Source organism: Cucurbita moschata, unplaced genomic scaffold (assembly GCF_002738365.1).
Source record: "Cucurbita moschata cultivar Rifu unplaced genomic scaffold, Cmos_1.0 Cmo_Scf00022, whole genome shotgun sequence".
Classification (NCBI taxonomy): Eukaryota; Viridiplantae; Streptophyta; class Magnoliopsida; order Cucurbitales; family Cucurbitaceae; genus Cucurbita; species Cucurbita moschata.
The window spans coordinates 841999-863656 of NW_019268538.1; the positions used below are offsets into that span (position 1 = coordinate 841999).

At 35.1% G+C, this 21658-nt stretch overlaps 4 protein-coding genes across 8 annotated transcripts in view; 2 read left to right on the forward strand and 2 right to left on the reverse strand.

Annotated features, from left to right (window-relative positions):
* The first annotated feature begins 998 nt into the window (after positions 1 to 998).
* Positions 999 to 8163, forward strand: LOC111459531. Of its 5 annotated transcripts, none has more exons than XM_023102483.1 (5): positions 999 to 3686; positions 4862 to 5080; positions 5318 to 5494; positions 5887 to 5971; positions 7606 to 8163. In XM_023102483.1, the coding sequence occupies exons 1-2, from the start codon at positions 1395 to 1397 to the stop codon at positions 4880 to 4882; spliced, it is 2313 nt and encodes a 770-aa protein (XP_022958251.1). In that variant the 5' UTR covers positions 999 to 1394; the 3' UTR covers positions 4883 to 5080; positions 5318 to 5494; positions 5887 to 5971; positions 7606 to 8163. The 5 variants fall into 5 exon arrangements, with proteins under 5 accessions (XP_022958251.1, XP_022958250.1, XP_022958248.1 ...); XM_023102482.1 differs by having other exon boundaries at positions 4867 to 5080; XM_023102479.1 differs by having other exon boundaries at positions 1000 to 3709; positions 5286 to 5494.
* A 2817-nt stretch (positions 8164 to 10980) lies between these two features.
* On the reverse strand, positions 10981 to 14482 carry LOC111459861 (probable LRR receptor-like serine/threonine-protein kinase At5g10290). The gene is made up of 4 exons (XM_023102952.1): positions 13942 to 14482; positions 13545 to 13805; positions 11729 to 12589; positions 10981 to 11637 (listed from the first exon to the last, which is right to left on the reverse strand). Exons 1-4 carry the CDS (start codon positions 14369 to 14371, stop codon positions 11156 to 11158), a joined length of 2034 nt encoding a protein of 677 aa, XP_022958720.1. The 5' UTR covers positions 14372 to 14482; the 3' UTR covers positions 10981 to 11155.
* Positions 14483 to 18436: 3954 nt separating this feature from the next.
* On the forward strand, positions 18437 to 20346 carry LOC111459688 (40S ribosomal protein S13-like). The gene is made up of 5 exons (XM_023102704.1): positions 18437 to 18560; positions 18663 to 18735; positions 18880 to 19018; positions 19192 to 19378; positions 20061 to 20346. The coding sequence occupies exons 1-5, from the start codon at positions 18538 to 18540 to the stop codon at positions 20092 to 20094; spliced, it is 456 nt and encodes a 151-aa protein (XP_022958472.1). The 5' UTR covers positions 18437 to 18537; the 3' UTR covers positions 20095 to 20346.
* Positions 20347 to 20500: 154 nt separating this feature from the next.
* The window catches only part of LOC111459687 (chloride conductance regulatory protein ICln), a 4459-nt gene continuing 3301 nt past the window's right edge, over positions 20501 to 21658 (reverse strand). Inside the window, exons 3-7 of the mRNA XM_023102702.1 lie at positions 21408 to 21531; positions 21270 to 21329; positions 21125 to 21184; positions 20938 to 21044; positions 20501 to 20840 (exon numbers count right to left, since the gene is read on the reverse strand). Coding sequence (XP_022958470.1) covers positions 20766 to 20840; positions 20938 to 21044; positions 21125 to 21184; positions 21270 to 21329; positions 21408 to 21531 — 426 coding nt within the window. The 3' untranslated portion in view covers positions 20501 to 20765. The remainder of the gene's footprint in view (positions 20841 to 20937; positions 21045 to 21124; positions 21185 to 21269; positions 21330 to 21407; positions 21532 to 21658) is intronic.

Here is a 21658-nt window from a genome sequence, read left to right on the forward strand (position 1 = left end):
GGAACATGTTCCTTACTCTGCCTCTCTAGTTAGTTACTTCACTCAGCTCATTATACACCTATCCATCACGACACGAAATCTTCTACTTCTATAATCCATGATGAGAACTTTCGAGCTTTGGCTCATTCGCCAACGTGAGCCTGATTCAATTAAAAAAAAAAACCAAAATAGCTTTATATAATAATAATTATTTACCAAGGCTCCATTATCTTTAGGTCGTATCATAAATTTAAAAGTAATTTAATTTTCAGAATCATAATCATTTAAAAAACTAGTATTCTCCCTTTCACTCAATTAACTAGGTAATTAATCATAAAATATTTATGAATTATCATAAAAAGTACTCCACCAAATCATTAATCATTACATTTTTTTTTAGAAAAATATAAAATTAAATTAATAAATATTTGTATCATAATTTAGCTATCACCATTAATAATAATAAAAGTTGCAAAGCTATTCCCTAATTACATTCATTATGTCTCTAATCAATTAGGCAAAATATTAATCACCTATTTTTTTAATACTAAAAATTAATGACACGTGTTTTTTTCTTTTCTTAGAAATACATAAATAATAAGTTCCTATGGGTTTTTTTTTTAAATTTTATTATTATAATGTTATTATAATTAAAATTAAAATTATTAAACTAATTCACATAAATTTAAATATATAAAAATAATAAAAATAATTACTTTCTTTAAAATACAAAATTAAAATGTTTGTTGGAATTACCAATGATGTCAATAAAGTTGGTATTTGCTTTTTTATTTTATTTTATTCAATTCAATTATTGTAAAAAAAAAAAAAAAAAGTATCCATTTTTTCTTGTTCTAATTTCCAACCATTTTAAATTATTCATTATTTATTAAAATAGAAAAATAATATAATTCGGTAATAATATATATATATATATATATATATATAATTAATTAATTAATTAATTAATTAATATAATATAATTAACTAGAGAAGTGTAATAATGTGAGGTTCCCTATAAATTTGCCAATTTTTCTTTGTACGTTATCGTCGTCGTCGTCTTCTTCCTCTTCTTCTTCTTCTTCTTTTTCCTCTCTCTCTGCAAATCACTTTTTTCACTCTTATTTCTAAGACCTCCATTTTCGCTTCTCTTCGTTGATTCATCATGATCTTCCAACTTCAGCCAACGCTCTACTATAAACGCCTCTAATCTCCATTCTTCTTTTGCTTCTGCAACTCCTATTCGACACCGCCGGCGAGTTTTTATTTTTTATTTTTTTTACGACGGTGATGTTGGAAGGTAGTGTCATGGCACGAATATCGGGACGGAGTTGGAGAAGTGAGCTTTTGGCTTTCTAGATGAATGACTGTGATTTGTTGTTTTGATTGCATTTTGGTTTCTGTTGTTTTGATTGATGGCTTCCACGAATTCACCGCCCAACATTGATGCTTCGGCGTTGACGGATGATTTAGTGACGAAAGCTTTGAATAAACGGTATGAGTGCCTTGTAACTGTTCGAACGAAGGCAATTAAGGGGAAAGGGGCTTGGTATTGGGCTCATTTGGAGCCTGTTCTTATACGAAATCCTAGTAATAGTCTTCCGAAAGCGGTGAAGCTCAAGTGTTCTTTGTGCGATTCTGTTTTCTCGGCTTCGAACCCCTCGCGGACTGCATCTGAGCATTTGAAACGAGGCACTTGTCCTAATTTGAGCTCCATTTCAAGGTCTAATGCTACGGCGTCGCCGTTGCCGATATCGTCCATTCCTTCTCCGACATTGCACAACCACAAGAAGCGAAGCTCTCATATGAATGCTCCGATTCTCACTGCTTCCTATCAGGTACATTCTCTTGCCATGATTGAGCCGACGCGTTCCTATGCTCCGTTAATTTCCTCGCCGCCGACGCCGGTGGCTCAAAATCCGGTTGGGATGGCGAGTAAGATGGAGGTGAATCAGCATCAGTTGGTGTTGTCAGGTGGGAAAGATGATTTAGGTGCACTAGAAATGCTGGAAAACAGTGTCAAGAAACTGAGGAGTCCACATGCCTCACCTGGACCAAGGTTAAGTAAGGAACAAATTGATTCTGCAATCGAGTTACTGACTGATTGGTTTATCGAGTCGTGTGGGTCAGTATCTCTTTCCTGCCTTGAGCATCCGAAGTTTAAAGCCTTGCTTAGTCAGATGGGCTTGCCTTCATTACTTCGAACCGACATTTTAGGAGCTCGGCTCGATTCCAAGTTTGAGGAGGCCAAAGCTGATTCAGAAGCCAGGATTAGAGATGCTTCGTTTTTCCAGATCGCTTCGGATGGGTGGAAGAATAAGAACTGCTGTGGCTATTACTGTGGCGAAGAGAGTGTAGTTAAATTTATGGTTAATCTTCCAAATGGTTCTACGATGTTCCAAAAAGCATTGTTTACAGGGGGATTGGTGTCACCCAAGTATGCGGAAGAGGTTATTTTAGATACGGTCAATGAGATTTGTGGGAATAGTCTGCAGAGATGTGTGGGGATAATAGCAGATAGGTATAAGGGCAAGGCATTGAGGAATTTGGAGATAAAGAATCATTGGATGGTAAATCTCTCTTGCCAGCTTCAGGGTTTTATTTGTTTGATAAAGGATTTTAACAAAGAGCTTCCACTTTTCAGGGTAGTCACTGAAAATTGCTTGAAGGTTGCAAACTTTGTAAACACCAAATCTCAAGTTAGGAATTGTTTAAACAAGTATAAGGTGCAGGAGCTAGAAGGTCGATGGTTGCTTCACGTTCCTTCGCCAAATTGTGACACATCCAAAAACTTCTCACCTGTTTATGCAATGCTTGATGATATGCTTAGCTCTGCTCATGTCCTTCAAATGGTTGTGTTAGACGAATCTTATAGGTTAGCATGCATGGAGGATCCACTTGCTTCTGAGGTTTCAAGTCTGATACAAAATGAACGCTTTTGGGATGAAATGGAGGGAGTTCATTCACTTGTGAAAATGATCCGAGGGATGGCTCAAGAGATTGAAGCCGAAAGACCACTGATTGGTCAATGCTTGCCTCTCTGGGAGGAGCTGAGAACAAAAGTGAAGGAATGGTGTGCTAAGTTCAGCATAGCTGAAGGGCCAGTGGAGAAAATTGTAGAAAAGCGGTTTAGGAAAAATTATCATCCAGCATGGTCTGCTGCATTTATACTGGACCCGCTTTACTTGAGGAGGGACATAAATGGGAAATATCTTCCACCATTCAAGTGCCTTTCACAAGAGCAAGAAAAGGATGTTGATTCGCTTATTAACCGGTTGGTGTCCAGGGAAGAAGCTCATGTCGCATTCATGGAGCTTATGAAATGGAGATCCGAGGGGCTAGATCCACTTTATGCTCAGGCAGTTCAGGTCAAACAACTAGACCCTTTAACCGGAAAGATGAAAATTGCCAACCCACAGAGTAGGCGACTTGTCTGGGAAACTTGCCTAAGCGAGTTCAAAACCCTTGGTAAGGTTGCACTGAGGCTTATTTTCCTTCATTCAACATCTTGTGGCTACAAGTGTAAGTGTTCTATCATGAATTTGGTTTGCTCACATCGGCACTCGAGGATCGGCTTGGAGAGAGCTCAGAAGATGGTATTTGTTGCAGCTCATGCCAAGCTTGAAAGGAAAGACTTTTCTAATGAGGATGACAAAGATGCCGAACTATTTGTAATGGCGGATGGTGAAAATGACATGCTCAATGAGGTCTTTTCTGATGCACCCTCAATGTAATGTCTTCTTTTGAACTTCTCTAGAATTATGAAAATAGGGTATATTAAATTCTTTTGTTGTTTTAATTCTTCTTCCTTTTCTTTGTTGTTCTTTTTTCTTTTCAATTTTTGTGTTGCCCGTGTAGAGTAGATTGAGCTATGTACTGATAGAATCTACGCAGCTGGTCAGGAATTGAGTTATGAGCACTCTTGTAATGTTTTTCTGGATTAACGTGGGACTTGAAGTGCTAGTATCTTGTCACCCCTTTAAATTGACGATTATTATCTTTGGACTGTGGAATTAACTTGTTCTGACTAAGAAATTTCTGGTATATAATCCTTGTCTTTGTATGCATCAAGAACACGTTATGCCTTTGACAGGCACCCGAATGATCTTCATGGTTAATCTTTCTGATTAAGTTTAACCATGTAAGCTCCTTCAAAGACTACTTGAGATAAAATATAAGTTTATGTCGCCATTTTCCTTATGATAAGGAAATTCAGTTCTAGTAAATGAAGCGAGTCCATGTTCCCTGGATTGTCACAATTTTGAGTACCTCTTTGACACTGCTAGGCTAGCTAGTAAATGTACCCAACTGACTTACCACACTACAAAGTGTGCCACATTGTACGAATTTTCTGAATTAAAAAGCAGTGGAGGTTATTAGATTCTTGCATTCAAACAAAATTTCCCCCTTTAGTAACTATATCATGCATAGCATGACCTCATTTTAAGGTCACGAACCTCCTAAACATTAACATTTAAGATTTCAATTTTTACTAGTACAGATGGTTAGAGATTGCTGCTCTGTTTAGCTTATTCATTTTTATGTGCTTAGTACGTTAAAAGTCTATTATAGCGTTAAACATTGCTACATTTTTCTGAAAAGAGAACATGAAAATATTTTTTCTTTATCTGAATAGTTGTGTTTTCATGTTATTTATTCAAGCATCAAGGTAGAAGATGATTAAACTAATTTTCATGACTAGAAAGCCCAAATGTTTAATTAATTTGGGCATTATGAAGATCTAATCAATATTTCTTATTTCATAGATAAAGATGATCAAAGCAAGCAAGAGCCTTGATTTTTCAAGGCTTGGTGGATAAAGAAATTGGACAACCTCAGAAGTAACGATGGCTTGAAATTTTCTGCAACTTCTTTTATGCAGTACAGGGTTGGATGTGTTTGATCAAATAGAACCAGAGTTGTCGAAGTCAACCTCGGACTAGGTACTATCTTTGCAGCTGAAGATGCACTTCTCCGATAGAATCCCAGATATATCTCCTGTTGTGCCTACTTTTGTTGCTTTTTGAGCCCAACTGTGATGAGTGGATGTCTATCTCAATGCTGTTGTAGATGTCATAGTCAAAGAAAAGACATTTACAAGGTGACATATCCTCTTCTCTCTCTCTCTCCCCTTCTCTATGTTTATCCGTGTGGTGGGGGAGGGCAGACACCTTCATGCACGAGCCTTTGAGCATGCATTTTCTTTATTCATTTGTTGCTCTCTTCACTCCTGTCACCATTTTAGTAGCTTGTTATTGAAATCTTCCTGTTCTTATGACATTTTTACTCTTTGAATGGGCCCTTAGTGAAATTTCCACCTGAAAGTTGAACTTTGAAGTTTCGTAGATTATTGGTTAGCCCTTGGCATGATTGCTAAAAAGTCTTGAGCAAAGGGCGAGCAAGGAGGCTGTCGGCATGAGTATGCACATAGCAAGGCCGAAGGGGATGTGGCAGCGAACTTGAATTGATGTTGCATGTATGGTTCAGAATACAACTTTGACAACACAAAGCACAGGTTGGTAGTGCTTTTGAGGCGACATGTTTTGTTTATTATTTTTTCACTGTTCTTTTCAACCTCTCGGCTCCAACCAAGAAAGTTAATATTCATGGAATATCTTTTGTTATAACAATAATTTTAATGTTTGACGAGGATGTCAATAGAAATAATAATTGTCGCTATATAATATAATAGAGAACATTATAGTCAATTTTGGATGGATGCTATGATTTAACGTAGATTACCATTTACCTGTCTACATTTTTACAAACCTGGACTACGTATGCTTTTCCTAGGTTTCTCCTTCTTGCTTTTTAGTGAAGTTTCCTTTCATACTTGATTCTTTTTTCTTTTCTTTTCTTTTTTTTTTTCTTTTTGTAGAGTACTTCATTGCATTTATTATATTTCAGGTGGATATTGATTTAAGAGAATGGAGGAGGTTCTAGATCTCAAAGGATCCAGTATGCTAAATTTGCCAATTTATCTTTTATGATGGTAAGAATAAAATCTTTTTGGTAGTTTATCTTGACCTATCTTTCTCATAACGTTTCATTGAGCATCCTCTGCCTAACTTTTCCTTGCTAAAATGGAAAGTTAGATGCCATTTAGGTGCAGAGTCCAGAGAGAGAGAGGGGGGGCGGGGGGGTTGACTTGGATAGGCTTCCCAAACTCAATCTGACGTGTTTTGGTTTAACCCGGAGCTACTGTTCGTAATGAGAATAATATCATAGTTAGCTGTTAGATTGGCCGAGTTGTATACCACTGGCATTCCATTGGCGACTGTCTAAACCAACTTGCATGCACCTTGACCAGACAACCGCCTGACCCTACTACATTTGGTTGACATGAAAACACGTAAGATATTAAATCTTAAGTAGAAACCATAGATGGAACTCATCCTCTCTTATTCTCCTGGAGCCCTTATGAATACTGGCCCTTATGAATGCTTAAAAAATTTATAGGTACAGCCAGTTAACTTTTTAATACGATAATTAGATCTAGTTGTAATTGAAGGCATAGGATAGAGCAGTAATGAGATGAAAACAGTTTCAAAGCTGAGAGAGGATTACATGAGCAAGTGTAAAAAATTGAAGATATTTGTAGATATGATATGTTATTAGGTCCAGAATGCTCTTAATCACAATAAATTTTTCTTCAGGGTTTACCGATGAAAGAAAGAGTGTCCCACTAGGTCTTCTTCCATTAAAGAATAAACCAAAAACCACGTGGCTTCCCTAATTCCTAGGGATATCAATAAATTTCATTGACCCACTTCCACTTTCTCTCTTCTCTTAACTTTGGGTTTCAGGATTTACCTCAGTACACACACAGCCACTGCAAATTGACCTTACCATTGAATAGATAGGGTGTGAAAAATGATGCTTAAAATTAGGTTGCCCTTGATTATTTTGAAGCGCTAGGTCTTGAATTTACTCTGATTTAGCTTTGAGATTCAATAATGGTGGAATGTATGGATTATGTCGGCAATGTCAGACAATGGTGACTGCTCACCAACTAGAGAAGAATGCTTTTATTATTATGATTGTCATTATACTTTTATCATTCACTTTTTAGTATGCTTAGTAATATGTCATTCCACTCATTGCTGTTGTTGTTAAAGGTAAAGTAGATATAATTATTTGTACAGGACTCACTCTTTTATACAATGATTCATGTTTTCAAATTTTTATTTTTCAAGTTTGATCACTTTTGAAATTGATACTCGTCCACATTTTTATATTCCATGATGTGAAAACAATGGGCAGAATTCACTGCTTTCTGACCTTTTCTTTACTTGATTCTTCTATTTGCATAGTTTGCAAATTACTTTTTGATTTTCAAGTAGAAGTTTAGCATTGATTCTCCTTAGTTTCTGTGGGACTAAGTTGTTGAGCGTTGTTACTAGAAGAAAGATGTAGGAAACTGCCTTTCATTTCTAGAAATGAAGGACAAACTAGAGGAAAACTAATGAAATCAAATATGTTTTTCTTTTAACCTATGACAAACTAGGGTATAGTCAACCCCTCCTTTGTTCCCTTAAAAATATGGCCTTGAAGGTTGTTTGAGAACTTGCTAGGGTACTTTCTTGAAAAAGGCCTGCATTCTGACTCAATGTTCTTCTCTCTCAGGGTGGAACGGCTCAAATCCAACGCCAGCAGATATTGTCCTCTCTCGACTTTTCCTTTTAGACTTCTCCTCAAAGTTTTTAAAACGTGTTTGCTAGGAAGAGGTTTCCAAACCCTTATAAAGAATACGTTGTTCTCCTCCCCAACCGACGTGGGATCTCACACAGGGTGTTGTCTCTAGTTTAACACCCAATGAAAAGCCAACTCTAGCAGATATTGTCTTTTTTGGGCTTTCCCTTTTGAGCTTCCCTTTTAAAACGTGTCTACTGGGGAGAAGAGATTTTCATACCCTTATAAAGAATGCTTCATTCTACTCCCAACCGACGTGGGATCTCACACGGGGTATTGTCTCTAGAGAAACTCACTATATACATCTATATTTTCCCATCTGCTGTAGTAAAACTTGTACGGTGGGAATGAATTTGGTTGAATTAGTGCACTGAAATCTCACCTAAAAGGGGAATATAGTGGTGAGATTATGTGAATGATTTAGAGTAAGAAAAAATAAAATACTTTATCTTTTTGCTTGAATGACATTTTACTGTTGATTTCACATGCTAATCTACTTTTTTTGGTATGCACTTTTGGCCCTTTCCCTATGAACTTTGGTACAATGGAATTTCACTATGCATTTTCCCATCCCACCAAACCTTCATTTAATTGGTTCAGTGGCCCCCAGGAAGTGTATAAAAAAGCTATGGTAGAGAGATTCAGACTTTTCTAACAGGGAATTAATTATTCTTGTATTGCCCAATACAATTATTAGCACAACATTGTTGGTGTTCTAAGAGATAGTGCCTCTAATTTGTTAAAATATTTGAATTCAAATTTGAGATATTTGCATCAATATTCCAGTTTACATTAGTTTAACCAAATAATATGCAATATATCCAACTTTGTACTCTGCATCATTCACGTTTCATTTCATTCTCTCAAGTTTCATTTCCGTTCTTTCCTTCCTCTTCAGTCTGATTCTGGTAGAATTTGATTCCACCTTCTGCTGAACCTCTATTTCCTGACCAGGGTTATGCTTTATCGAGTTCAAGAATAAATAGGTTCCGGAGTTCAGGATCATTATGGCTTTTCTAGCTCATTGGAACTTTGAGTAATTTTACCTATTTTAAATCTTTGAATTATTTTATAATTTTATATTGATTTCTATGTTTTTAAGTTTTATGGGCATTTTAAATAGGCTAAATGAATAGAAATACCCGTAAATTTTATATTTTTTACTCAAAATACCCTTCAACTAAAAAAATCTAAAAAATATCCTTACTTGATTTATAGTATTATATTTTTGAAAAATACTTTAAAGTTTTATCCCTGTTCGAAAAAGTTAATTTTTTAACGTATTTAAAAGTGGCCTATTTTTGAAATCCAAATATTAACTATTTTTTATTCAAAAACTAATGGTACGTTTTTAGGTTTATGGACATCTTAAACAGGCTAAATGAATAGAAATACTCGTAAATTTTATGTTTTTGACTCAAAAATACCCTAAATATCCTTACTTGAAAATCAATAGTATTGGTTTTTGAAAAATACTTTAAATATTTAATGACATTTTTGTAGTTTAAAAAATATTTAAAAGTTGGGTATTTTTGAAATTGAAATATTAATGATTTTTATTCAAGGTATTTATTATTATTATTATTATTATTATTATTTTATAATTAATTTAAGCTTTTAAATATAGAACTCCAAATGAGACATTTAAATTAATGGTCTCTACCAAAATGTGGGTTTGGTAGGTTATTCCACTTAATTATTACTTTTATTGCCACACTCATAAATATCTCTTTTATTAATTTTCTTTTAATAAAATTATCTAATTTTATTAATTGAATAATAATAACATTATCGTTTTGGTCTTCCCTCACCCATCCATTAAATAAAAGTGAAGCAATGAAGGAGGAAGAAGTAAAGGATGGAACATGGTGGTTGGGTTTCCCATTCATGTTTGGTTTAATTTGAATAAATAAACATAATTTTTTTCAAAATTAAATAATTATTAAATCTTTTTATCCCGATGTTTATGAACTATCTATATTTTTGAGGATTCGTTCGAGCTCAAAAAAGAATCGAACGTTTGATAACCTCTGATTCAAACTCACTTTTTAGAAGTAACTACGAACGGGTTTATCTGGTTGAACATCATAACTTATAACATGAACTCATTCGAACATTTGATAACCTCGTTGACTTAGGCTCGTTTGTATCCAAACTCTCTTCTCTTTTAATACTTTGTGTGTCCCCTCCACTTTCCTAATTGGTACTATGAGTTATGAAAGAAAGCAACACAATCATATCAACCAAAGCAACAAAACAAGGAACAAGAAGACCAAAACCAATCAAGAACACAAGAAACATTGGATGTATCAATTTACTTTTCTTTTCAATCCACTTAGTCTTGTTTGGTTCCTTCTTATAAATGATATGGCATGAATAAAGAACCTACTATGTTCGATTTGAGTTAAGAGGTGGTTCGCTTTTCTCCGTAACTATAATAGAAACATCTTAATTCAAACTGCACTGATCACGAACAAAAGTTCGATTACATCTTATCCTAATCCTTGCATCAAACACTTCTTTATTTTTGTGAGATTTCATGTCGGTTGGAGAGAGGAACGAAACATTTCTTATAAAAGCGTAAGGTTGACGATGTTATGTAATGGGCCAAAGGGGACAATATCTACGGTTGGTGGGCTTGGGTTGTTACAAATGGTATTTAGAGACTAACATCAGACCGTGTGCTAGCGAAGACCTAATGTCCTAGAAGGGGTAGATTGTGAGATCCCACGTCGGTTAGAAAGGGGAACGAAGCATTTCGTATGAAAATATGGAAATCTCTCCCTAACATACACATTTTAAAAACAGTGAAGCTAACAACAATACGTAAGCAAATAATATCTACTAGCAGTGGGATTAGGCTATTACAAATAGTATCAAAGCTAGACACCGAGCAGTGTGCCAACAAGGACACTATGTGCCCAGAAGGGGTGGATTGTGAGATCCTATATCAATTAGAGAAGGAAATAGAGCATTCTTTATAAAGAAGTGGAAACCTCTTCCTGACAAACGCGTTTTAAAAACCATGAAGCTGACGACGATATGTAATAGAGAGGCGCTTTCACATCTTCTCAACCAGAAATGGCAAATGGCTGGGGAGAGGAAAGGTTCCTTTTTTTAGGGTACCCCCGAAAACAAATCCGGTGGAGACAGGGTAGGACCTGTAGCTCAAAGGATTAGAGCACATGGCTACGAACCACGGTGTCGAAAGTTCAAATCCCTCCTTGCCCACAACCGGCCAAAAAGGGAAGGACTTTTTCCTCTAGAGGAAGGAAAATCATGATCGGGATAACGTATCCAAAGCTATGGAAGAGTGAAAAGAACCGAATAACACGTTTCAAAGAATAGTAAAAGGCCTTAAAAATCCTCGGAAGCCCACATTCACAGGGAACTGTTAGCAACAAAAACAGGCAAAGTTCAGTCCTTTGGACAAAGTTCATACACAATTCATTGAGTGAACAGTTAGCCAAGCCATTCAATTCATTCATAGGCAGCTGCTGCAGGTCACAAGCTCCTGAACAATAGCTTCCAACGACGGCCTCTCACTCTGCAACTCATGCGTGCAAAGCAACGCCATTTTACAAAGCTTAGTCGCTTCATATTCAAAGTACCGACCGTGCAGCTTCGAGTCGATGAACTCCCCGAAGCGACACGCTTCTGCAGCACCACGCAATGAGCTAGTGATCTTTCTAGTCCCTGAGAGGATTTGAAGCACAAGCACACCAAATGCATAAACATCGCTCTTATCCGTAAATCGACCCGTTGTGGTATACTCAGGAGCTAAGTAGCCACGAGCTGCACTAGCTTTGAGCTCGGAGAAGACAATATCATTCGTAAGAAGCTTCTGTATGCCACAATCTGAAAGCAACGGATTGAAGCGCTGATCGATAAGAACCTTCTCGGCTGAGATACTTTGGTGAACAAGAGCAGGCTTGTTCACTTCGTTCTTGTGAAGATACGCGAGACCTGGTCATAAAACAAAGGATTAAACTTAGTTCGAATCGGGTTTTCTTAGTTAAGTTTTTCGTTCAAACGGGTTCGGAGTAGAGAGTTTAACCTTTAGCGACGCCCCGTATAATGGAGACTCGGGTAGACCATTCAAGAACATGGCTATCACCATCCTTGACATCAAGATATCTCAACAAGTTCCCATTAGGAACAAAATCATAGATAAGAAAGCATTCTCCCCTGCCTTTTGAGCAGCAAAAGCCTCTAAATTTCACCAAATTTTCATGCCTTAATGAAGTTAAAAGGCTCAAACCTTTCAAGAACTCAGCTTCTTCTGACTTGCAGCTTGTTTTACAAATGCTCTTAACAGCAACAACTGAGCCATCCCTCAAAATCCCTTTATATGTAGCAGAGAAGTTGTTCTTCCCCAACAAATTGATATCTGAGAAGTATTGGGTGGCTGTCTCTACCTCTTCTAAGTTGAATCTGAAGCTATGGAACACTTCCTGAGCTAAAACGCTGAAGCCTCGACCGTCGGCTAAGGGATCCCAGCCGTTGGCATACTCGAGGCTGACAAGAGGTGATCCGTTCTTCTTGTAAGTTTTGATTTGATCCGTGCTGAGACGGTGATCGGTTATATCGAATGACGATCCAAGCTTTTGTTTTCGACGACGGTATTGTGTGAATGTTAGGATTCCAATAGCTGAAAGTGTGATAGTCATGATAAGTACACCGATGATTGAGGCGTTTCGAGATTTGGATGAACTCGGGCAGTGAGTATGGTTGCATGGTGATTGAACGTTGGCTGTTTCGGGTATGTCACGCGTTGGCATCACTCCGGAGGCATATGGTTCGGGTTGGGTTTGAGTTGTGTGACCTGAACTAGCACAGTCTTTTAAGGATGGAAAGCCAACTCCACATAATCCCAAGTTGTTTTGGTATAAGAATCCTTCATTCAATCTCTTTAGAGCTTCATCAGAATAGCATCTAGTTAGCTTCATGTTGAAGAAATATGAACAAAACACAAAAACAAGAGATGAACTATATCAGCCTAAGTCAACGGTCGGTACATGTTGTTTGCTTTGACCTGTTACGTATCGCTGTCGACCTCACGGTCATCAAACGCGTTGGCTAGTGAGAAGTTTCCACATCCTTATAACAAATGCTTCGTTTCCATCTCAAACCGATGGTCTCACGGTCTTAAAACACGTCTACTAGTGAGAGGATACCACACCCTTATACGAAATGCTTTGTTTCCATCTCAAACCGATGGCCTCATGGTCTTAAAACGTGTCTGCTAGTGAAAGGTTTCCACACCCGTATAAGGAATGTAAGTCTCATCTCAAACCGATGACCTCACGGTCTTAAAACGTGTCAGTTAGTGAAAAGTTTCCACACCCTTACAAGTAATGCTTCTTTCCCATCTCCAACCGATATGGGATCTTACAATCCACCCCCATTGGGAGCCAACATCCTCGTTAGCATACCACCCAATGTCTAGCTCTAATAGCTCAAGCCTATGATTAGTAGATACTGTCCCCTTTGGCCCATTACATATCGCCATCAGACTCACAGTTTTAAAACACGTTTGCTAGAGAAAGGTTTCCACACCCTTATAAGGAATGCTTATTTCCCATCTCCAACCGATATGGGATCTCACAACCCACCTCCTTGAGGCCTAGTGTCCTCCCTGGCACAGCGCCTAATGTCCAGCTCTAATACCATTGATAAACACCCAAGCCCACCGCTAGCAAATACTATCCACTTTGACTCATTACGCATTGCCATCGGCCTCAAAGTTCTAAAACGCATCTACTAGAGAGAGGTTTCCACATCCTTATAAGGAATGTTTCGTTCCCATCTCCAACCAATGTAGAATCTCACATAAACCCTCAGGTTTAAACGGATTAAAGATCGATCAATACCGGGAGGTATATAGCCAGAGAGCGAATTATTCCGAACATCAAGAACTTCAAGCAATGGCGCATAGGCAAGTCTAGAAGGAACAGAGCCAAAGAGATGATTGGAGCTCAAGTCCACTCTAACTAACAAATCCAATCCTCCCAAGCTTGCAGGGATTGCACCACTCAACTCATTGGATTGAAGAGCAAGAACAACAAGCTTCTTCAAAGATGAAAGTTGTGTCGGAATACTTCCAGTAAACTGATTATAACAAAGCTGCAAAACTGAAAAACAAAAAAACATCCTCAAAAACGACCATTCCAAGATCAAAACAGAGAAATTACAAGCTTCCCATTAGATTAAAACAAGTCTAAAGTTAATATCCATTGAAATCAGATGAACATCATGAGCTTCTAATACCTTGCAAGTTCTTCATATTCCCAATCTCAGGCGGAATCTGCCCAGAAAAGTTATTAACATTCAAATACAAATCAGAAAGCATTGTCAAGTTAGCAATCTCTTTAGGAATGTCTCCAAACAACGAGTTGTAATGCAAATACAGCCCTGTTAAGTGCTTAAGCCCAGCAATGGCAGGGGAGAGCTTCCCATTAAGCCCTTTCCCCTGCAGCGACATATTGACCACTTGGCCCATTTCATTGCACCCAATCCCTTCAAACGAGCCACCACAAGGGTTTCCATTGACGCTCCATGAAGCTAGATACTGATTTTCAGGGTCCAAAGCCGCTTTCATGTCCATAAGGGCCTTGAGCTCATCGTTGCCAAGAACCCAAAGTGGGTTCGAGAGAAAAAGGAAAAGGTGGATGAAAATGGCGGAAATGGGGGCCTGCATTGCTCAGAATCCGGTGGTTTTTTGTGGGTGTTCTTGATTTGGAGTTGCAGAGGAAACAGGAAGAAGAAGAAGAAGGGGACAGAGAGGAGTGACAAAAGATGATGTTTTTATTGGCCAACATTTTTTTTTTCTTTCTTTAAATAAAATAAATTTATTGAATTTGCAGACTTTTTTAAAAATTATTGTTGGTATTCAAATAGCTAACGGATTTTCAAATAATATATATATATATATATATATATATATATATAATTATAATTATTTTAATTTAAAATTTCAACGCCCTCGAGCACAACAATTCATGTTTTTTTTATTGTCCAATGAAGAAAATTATTCAAATGTTTGTTTTTTTTATTGTTGTTGTTTTATTATAGGTGTAAATATATAGAAAATAATCTTTTATCTGTAACGATGATCATTCGACTCGGTTATTAAGGGATCTCTACAATGTTATGATATTGTTCATTTTAAACATAAGCGCTCGTGGCTTTACTTTAAAACCCATGATCATTTCTAAATCAGTCTATGTGAGATTCACTCCCAACGATCATCAACAGTGCATAAAGCCAAATCTCGGTGGGGACATTACAAACATCTGAGATCGGTATTGGACTGTGTTTCATACTAATCGTCGTTGAATTGTGCATGAACCCACATCGATCTTCGCCGTTTTCATTTAATTGTGTTTGCTACTAGTATTTACATCATGCTACTGAGTGATCGTGATTGACACGACGATGATTTTTTTTTTTTTTTTTTTGTGGGGACAAATAACAAATAAAGAATGATGAAGAAGGCAAGAGTCTTCTACTCATAATTATGAGCTTCTAATAATAATGCTTCCCACATATTACACACCGCATCAATAAAATATTATAATCTCTAATTTAGATACCTTAGAACTTAAGTTAATTTCGAGTAATTTTTTTGGATTTTATGTAATTTAAATAAAAAATAAAATAAAATAATTATTTATCGGGACAGTGTTCTTTAAACTAAACACGTTTAAAAGTAAATTATTTTATATTGATTTATTGTTCTTAAGAACAAATTTTATTTTTTTTAAATAGAAAAATATATAAAAAAAATAATTCGTTTATATTTTAAATTATACAAATTTAAACACTAAATTTTTAATTTCATCCAGTTATTTATTTATTTACTAATTTTACCCACTCGTTCAAATAAAAAGCCATAAAAATATTTCAAAATTAAAAAATAAAAAAAAAATTGTGAAATTTAATTTGGTAAGATGGAAAGTTTTTTTATACAATTTAATTAAAAATTAATATTTAAAATTAAAGATAAAAATATTATTTAATTTCAAATTTTGGTTGAAATGGAAAGTAAATAGTAATAAAAATAATAATAATGTGAAGACAGATATGATTCTTTCTTGAAGAAATGGAATTGGCCCATTTTTCTAAAATAATATATTTTAGGGTTTAAATTTAAATTTTCGAAATACAATCAAAAGAATATATTTACTTTTTTCAATTCCAATATAGATTTACGTGCTTTTTTTTTTTTTTTTTCTTCAATAATTTGTAATTAAAATACTATTAATGATGTCAGCTTTTTACACACAAATAACTAAAAAACAATAAATTTAATTATATTTTTACTTTATCTTCAATTTCATTAATTCTATTTATCAATCTAAATAAAAAAATAAATAAATAAAGCAAGAATATCTTCCACCTCAGCTAGAATTTCAAATTTGATTAATACAATAAATATTTAAATATTCAATAAAATGTTTTAAATTAATTTTTAAATAATTTTATAAAAAATAAAAATTAAGGTAAAAAACAATATCTATTAAAATTCAAAATGCTTAGAGTAATTAAACGAACGTTTTATCGAATAATTAATATATACACACCGCGATTTTAATTAAAATATTTTTTTGATTAAATTAATAAAAATATTCATAAATTTATATTTTATCTAAAAAAAATACTTTAAACTTTAAAATATAATTTTTTTTAAATTCTTAAAAGTATTTAAAAATACAATTAATGACCTTTAAATTTTTTAAAATATTATTATCCCTAAAACTATGTTTTAAAATAGGGTAGTATTTTTGAAGTTTTTAAAAAAATTATTAATAAAAGTATTTTTTTTATTTTTTTTAAATATTTTTATTAATTTAAATTACTATATTTGATATTTAAAATACAATTTAAAAGAGATATTTTTAAATTTTTTTAACGAATATTGATGAGTATCCTTAAATTGAGGAGAATATTAATAATATTTTTTTAAGAAAAATAAAAAATTGAAATTTAAAGAAATTACACAAATGAGGCGAAACAGAGGAGAACAGGGAGTACGGAAAAATGGGACATATAAGGTAAAGCACTGTCAGCTCATAATAAATTCCGTAAATTTCAAAACGCCCCGTTCATCAAAGCCGTCCATTCTCGCAATTCCCAACCAAATTCCAACGGCCCAGATCATTTCTCTCCTTCCTATATGTGCCACGTGTTGGTCACTTATTTGTTTGTACGCACGCGGCAGTACCCGCCACGAATACGGCGGCGGACTCAATTTCAAAATTCAAATCGGGTAAAAACTCCCCGGCCCGCAACCCCACCGTAAGAACAGATGGTCATCCACGTGGATCAAAATAGGAAGGGCCATATAGTGTGTTCAATGGGAACGAGCGTACGGGATTAAGGAGAATTTTAAAAATAAAATAATTTTTTTATTATAAATGAAGGGAAATGTATTTTTTTTTTTTTTTTTTGCTAAATTAATAAAATGCTTTAATTTTTTTAATTTGTATTAAAAATATTTATAAAATTTAAAAATTTTAAAAAATTTGTGAAAGTCCCATCTCAGCTAATTTAGGGAATTATCATGGGGTTATAATCAAGAAATACTGTCTCTCTGTGAGATTTTGAGGAAGCCCAAAGCAAAACTGTGTTCGTCTAACAATACTCTTATATTAAAATAAAAATTATGTTCTAAGTTAGAAAACAAACTAAGACAATGTTGTGACTTATGAATGTTTTGTTCGGATGGTAGCATATTGTCACATGTTATTATTATAAATGAGACAATTGTGGAACGAAATGGGTCGATGTCTTTCTTCATACTTTAAAGACGAAAACGACCCTCTTAACTTCATCATATGTATTGGACCACATTTTATAATTTTTTTCTAATAAAGTTAGGTCAATGACTCGATTAATTCAGACCATAAAAGTGTGTGAAAGGGACATTTCTGGTATAAAAGTCGGTAAAATTGAAAATTTTGTCTGATATATTTATTTTGTAGAAGCCCTCGTGCTTTCTTTAATTTTGTCTTTGCTTTTGTTCGGTTCTAATTTAATTTTTATACATTAAATTATTTATATTTCATTATTAGAAGAAATACATATTAATATTTTCTAAATAAAATTAATTAAAAATTGTCGATAGAAAATTCTATAGACACTTAAAAGGATAAAAAAAAAAAAAAAAGTTGCCATAGGTTGACTATTCTTCTTTCACACTTGACTTAATGTAATGCATGTCAACCACGGTTCGGTGTAATAAATTATGAAAAAAAACATAAAAGTGAAGGGACCATTTTTTTTTAACGATCGATGACGGGTAGCATCGTAAAAGTAGAGGTCCAAGAGTTGTGATATGTTGACTATTCTTCACCGACTATTAACCTCGTGTAATGCAGGTGAATCATTATCTCTTGAATAAATCATGCAAAAAAACTAACAATCCATGGCTCCTAAGGTCGCATTCTAAAAATAAAATGTTAAATTATAATTAAAATTTTAATCTAGAATAAAAATGTGACGTCACCATATTAAATTACGAATGATATCGAGATTATAAAATTATAATTAAAAATATTTAAAATAATTGACCGTTATTATTTGTACCAATCCGTGGCTCGTAACATCCAGGTGGTTAGTGGGCCTATTTTCCATCCAAATTTGAGCCCATTTTAGGTGTCCAAAGCCCAATATTATAGATGCGGTGACGGAACATTAAAATATTGGGCCTGGCCCAAAACTACAGTTAAGGAATCACATTACATTCATCGCTTTCATCCACCTCCTAAATCCCGAATTGTGAAATTAGGGTTTCTGGCATAGTGCAAAAGTAAGAGGTTGAAGAAGCTCCATTGCACTTCTATCTTCGCCGTCGTTGCCGCCATGGGTCGCATGCACAGCCGTGGGTCTCTCTCTCTCTCTATATATATATATGTGTGTGTGTAACTTTGTTTTTATGCTAATTTGGGTATCGCTAACTATGATTTTGTGCGTTTTGTTTGCAATAGGAAGGGTATTTCTGCCTCAGCGCTGCCTTACAAGAGAACTCCACCAGGTTGGCTGAAGATTTCTTCACAAGATGTAAGATTCTTCCTTATTATACTGCAAAATTTTCCTTTAGGAGCATGAATTGCTATCGTGCATTTCTGTTTCACTGCCGTGTAGAATCCCTATGTGCATTTGGACGGTGTTTGTTAATGGATTTTTGACTGGTTTGGGTTTCAGGTAGGAGAGAACATTTGCAAATTCGCGAAGAAGGGACTTACACCGTCACAAATTGGCGTTATTCTTCGTGATTCCCATGGTATAGCGCAGGTCAAGAGCGTTACAGGAAGCAAGATTTTGCGAATTCTCAAGGCTCACGGTACAATCTTTTTTTCTTCGATAGTGTAACAATGTGTTTCGGGAAATCAGAAAATTGTGAGATAATTGGAAGGATTCGTTGTGATCGGTTTTATGTTTATTTTAGATTTTTGGATGCTGATCGTGGAAGTGTATGGATTCAGATTATTTGAATTTCCTTGAATTGGTGTGTAGGTCTTGCTCCTGAAATTCCCGAGGATTTATACCACCTTATTAAGAAGGCAGTGTCAATTAGGAAGCATTTGGAAAGGAACAGGAAGGATAAGGACTCCAAATTTCGTTTGATTCTTGTTGAGAGCAGAATTCACAGGCTTGCTCGTTACTACAAGAAAACAAAGAAGCTTCCTCCCGTCTGGAAATAGTAAGTTGGGCTTGCTCTTCTTGATTTGTAGCTTTTCGCACTTGTAGTATGTATAGCATATCAATATATTCTTGCCAAAGGTTGGGTTCTTAGCTTTCAGTTTTTACCGCTTATTTTCAAATGCATGCCCATTAATTACTTAGTTATTAATATGGAATTTTCTGCTGGTATATTTTGAAATGCACAGTTCTGTCAGTATAATCAGCATTTTATGTCGTTCCAATGAACTGTTCTTGAATAGATTTCTGAATCATGTAGTACTGTGATAGTTGTGTTCGGTAGTTCATTTAAAGAGATGTATTAGACAAAAGGTACCTGCTTTATAAACTTTTTAGATAAGTTCATAATATATGTGACTTGTGACACTTTCTCTATGAAGCACATCCACTTTAGTTTAGATTGAGACATGTCCATATTTGACTCATACCGAACAACTTGTTCGGAAAAGTATAATAAAAAAGTCGTATATGACTAATGATGCATTTCGAAATGCCAACCTGAGAATACATTTTGAGAGTAAAATTCATCCAACTTACTATTGTAAATGTCTTTTGGGTATTAAAACCTAGACTTTTAGAGTAAAATGCACCATATTTGTGGGTGGTTGGTTCTCAAATCCATGTTGGTAATCACAATCTTGATATAGAAGTTTTACTCACATTTCTGCTCCTTCACTCTGCAGCGAGTCTACCACAGCCAGCACCCTCGTGGCTTAGATGGGGCCTGTGGGGATTGGATTTATTCTGAATCAGCAGCTGATTGCTTCGTGATTTGAGATGAAAAAATTTTGTTTATTTAATTGGGGCCTTTAGGTGTTTACTTCCATCTCCTTTTCCCGTTGAATGCTCTCTTTGTAATGGAAAAACTTGAAATGTGATCCAACGATTGCCTAGTCCATGGGTCATTTCTCTATGTTATGTGAAATTTTATCCAATTCATTTTATAATTATTAGTATCTATTTTCGAGCCACTAAGACCTAATTTTTGTATCCATTTGTTCTGTAAGGGTGTAAATAATCCCTTTCTAGGAGGAATTATAATGGATCTCTAGAATATTACTAGTCTACTACCTATCCGAGTAAATGATGGAATTTATTAAAATCAAAGGTCAATTGTTAATGATTGATAATTGTCAAGATAGTATGGTAGATATAAAATATATGTAGATAAGTAGTCACCATTAGTATTCCAAATTCAACACTAGCCATAATAAGTTTAGTAATCGAGCGACTTAGTAAGTAAAAACTACCACGGGAAACTAGGTGACCAAAACCCTAACCTGTCTAATGTTCCAGGCAAAAATTTGCATATAAAGCAGGGTTTCAAGTGTACAACAGGAAGTTTAACACGCACAAAGAGGAGGATGGTCGACTTCTTCCACAGAAGCTCAATGATGATGTTTGCCGTTGCTTTCAGGTTCCATCTCTTCTGCATCCTCAAAACGTTGATCATTGATTTGAAGCTACAAGCATTATGCACCAAAAGTTACAAGTTACTTTCAGAGATACCAGCAAATACTGAAACGTTCTACGGGATAGAATATGTGTTCATAAACATACCTGAAGCACTGTGCGAGATAGTTGATCATGATCCCCGTTCGAGTGGCCGATTGAGTTCGCTGGATTAGAGGAAAATGGTTCTTTGTCATCTCCATCTCCCGAAAGTCCTAAATATTACAGAAGACAAATTGTGTATAATGTCTAACAAGTATAAAAAAGAACATGAATTATCTACTTGGCTCCGTACCTGGCATTTCTTCTAACTGATCAGCAGAAAAAAACCAGTTGTGCTCTTCTTCTTCTTCATCTGAACGAAGCATGGAGTTCATACAAGAAAAACAACCAGCTAGTTGTATGAAAATAGAAACAGTTCATTATGGAAGTGAACTAACCTCCAGTAGGATCAGGATTAAGTTCGGCACACTGGCAGCATACATCGAACAGAGCTTCTACTATTGCAAAAGAAATCAAGGTATTATGCTACATTGCAATAGCATTTCATAATCAAAGAAAAAAGAGGAGAACCATACATTCAGCAGGATTTGATGGTACAAGTCTCATCTCTCTAACTGCACCTAAATCTAAATTCTCAGACTCTTCACCAAGACATTCTGAATCTGAATTATCGGACTCTTCTTCATCTCCAGTATCAACCTTCAACACAATCACAAAGGTCAGGAGAAAAAAAGATTATGGTAAATAAATTAAAAAACTAAAAGACCAGAAAAAAAAAAAAAAAAAAAAAAAAAAAAAAAAAAAAAAAAAAAAAAAAAAAAAAAAA

What these genes read in the sequence shown, in the direction of transcription:
- LOC111459531 (XM_023102479.1), top strand. Translation starts at nt 1,395, where the DNA reads ATGGCTTCCACGAATTCACCGCCCAACATTGATGCTTCGGCGTTGACG. An exon ending in TTTTCTGATGCACCCTCAAT is followed by an intron (nt 3,710 to 4,861) that starts GTAATGTCTTCT and finishes TCTTTTATGCAG; the next exon opens with TACAGGGTTGGATGTGTTTG.
- LOC111459861 (XM_023102952.1), bottom strand. Translation starts at nt 14,371, where the DNA reads ATGCAGGCCCCCATTTCCGCCATTTTCATCCACCTTTTCCTTTTTCTC. An exon ending in GAATATGAAGAACTTGCAAG is followed by an intron (nt 13,806 to 13,941) that starts GTATTAGAAGCT and finishes TTTGTTTTTCAG; the next exon opens with TTTTGCAGCTTTGTTATAAT. An exon ending in CTCTGGCTATATACCTCCCG is followed by an intron (nt 12,590 to 13,544) that starts GTATTGATCGAT and finishes ATTCTGATGAAG; the next exon opens with CTCTAAAGAGATTGAATGAA.
- LOC111459688 (XM_023102704.1), top strand. Translation starts at nt 18,538, where the DNA reads ATGGGTCGCATGCACAGCCGTGG. An exon ending in GGTCGCATGCACAGCCGTGG is followed by an intron (nt 18,561 to 18,662) that starts GTCTCTCTCTCT and finishes TGTTTGCAATAG; the next exon opens with GAAGGGTATTTCTGCCTCAG. An exon ending in TGAAGATTTCTTCACAAGAT is followed by an intron (nt 18,736 to 18,879) that starts GTAAGATTCTTC and finishes TTTGGGTTTCAG; the next exon opens with GTAGGAGAGAACATTTGCAA.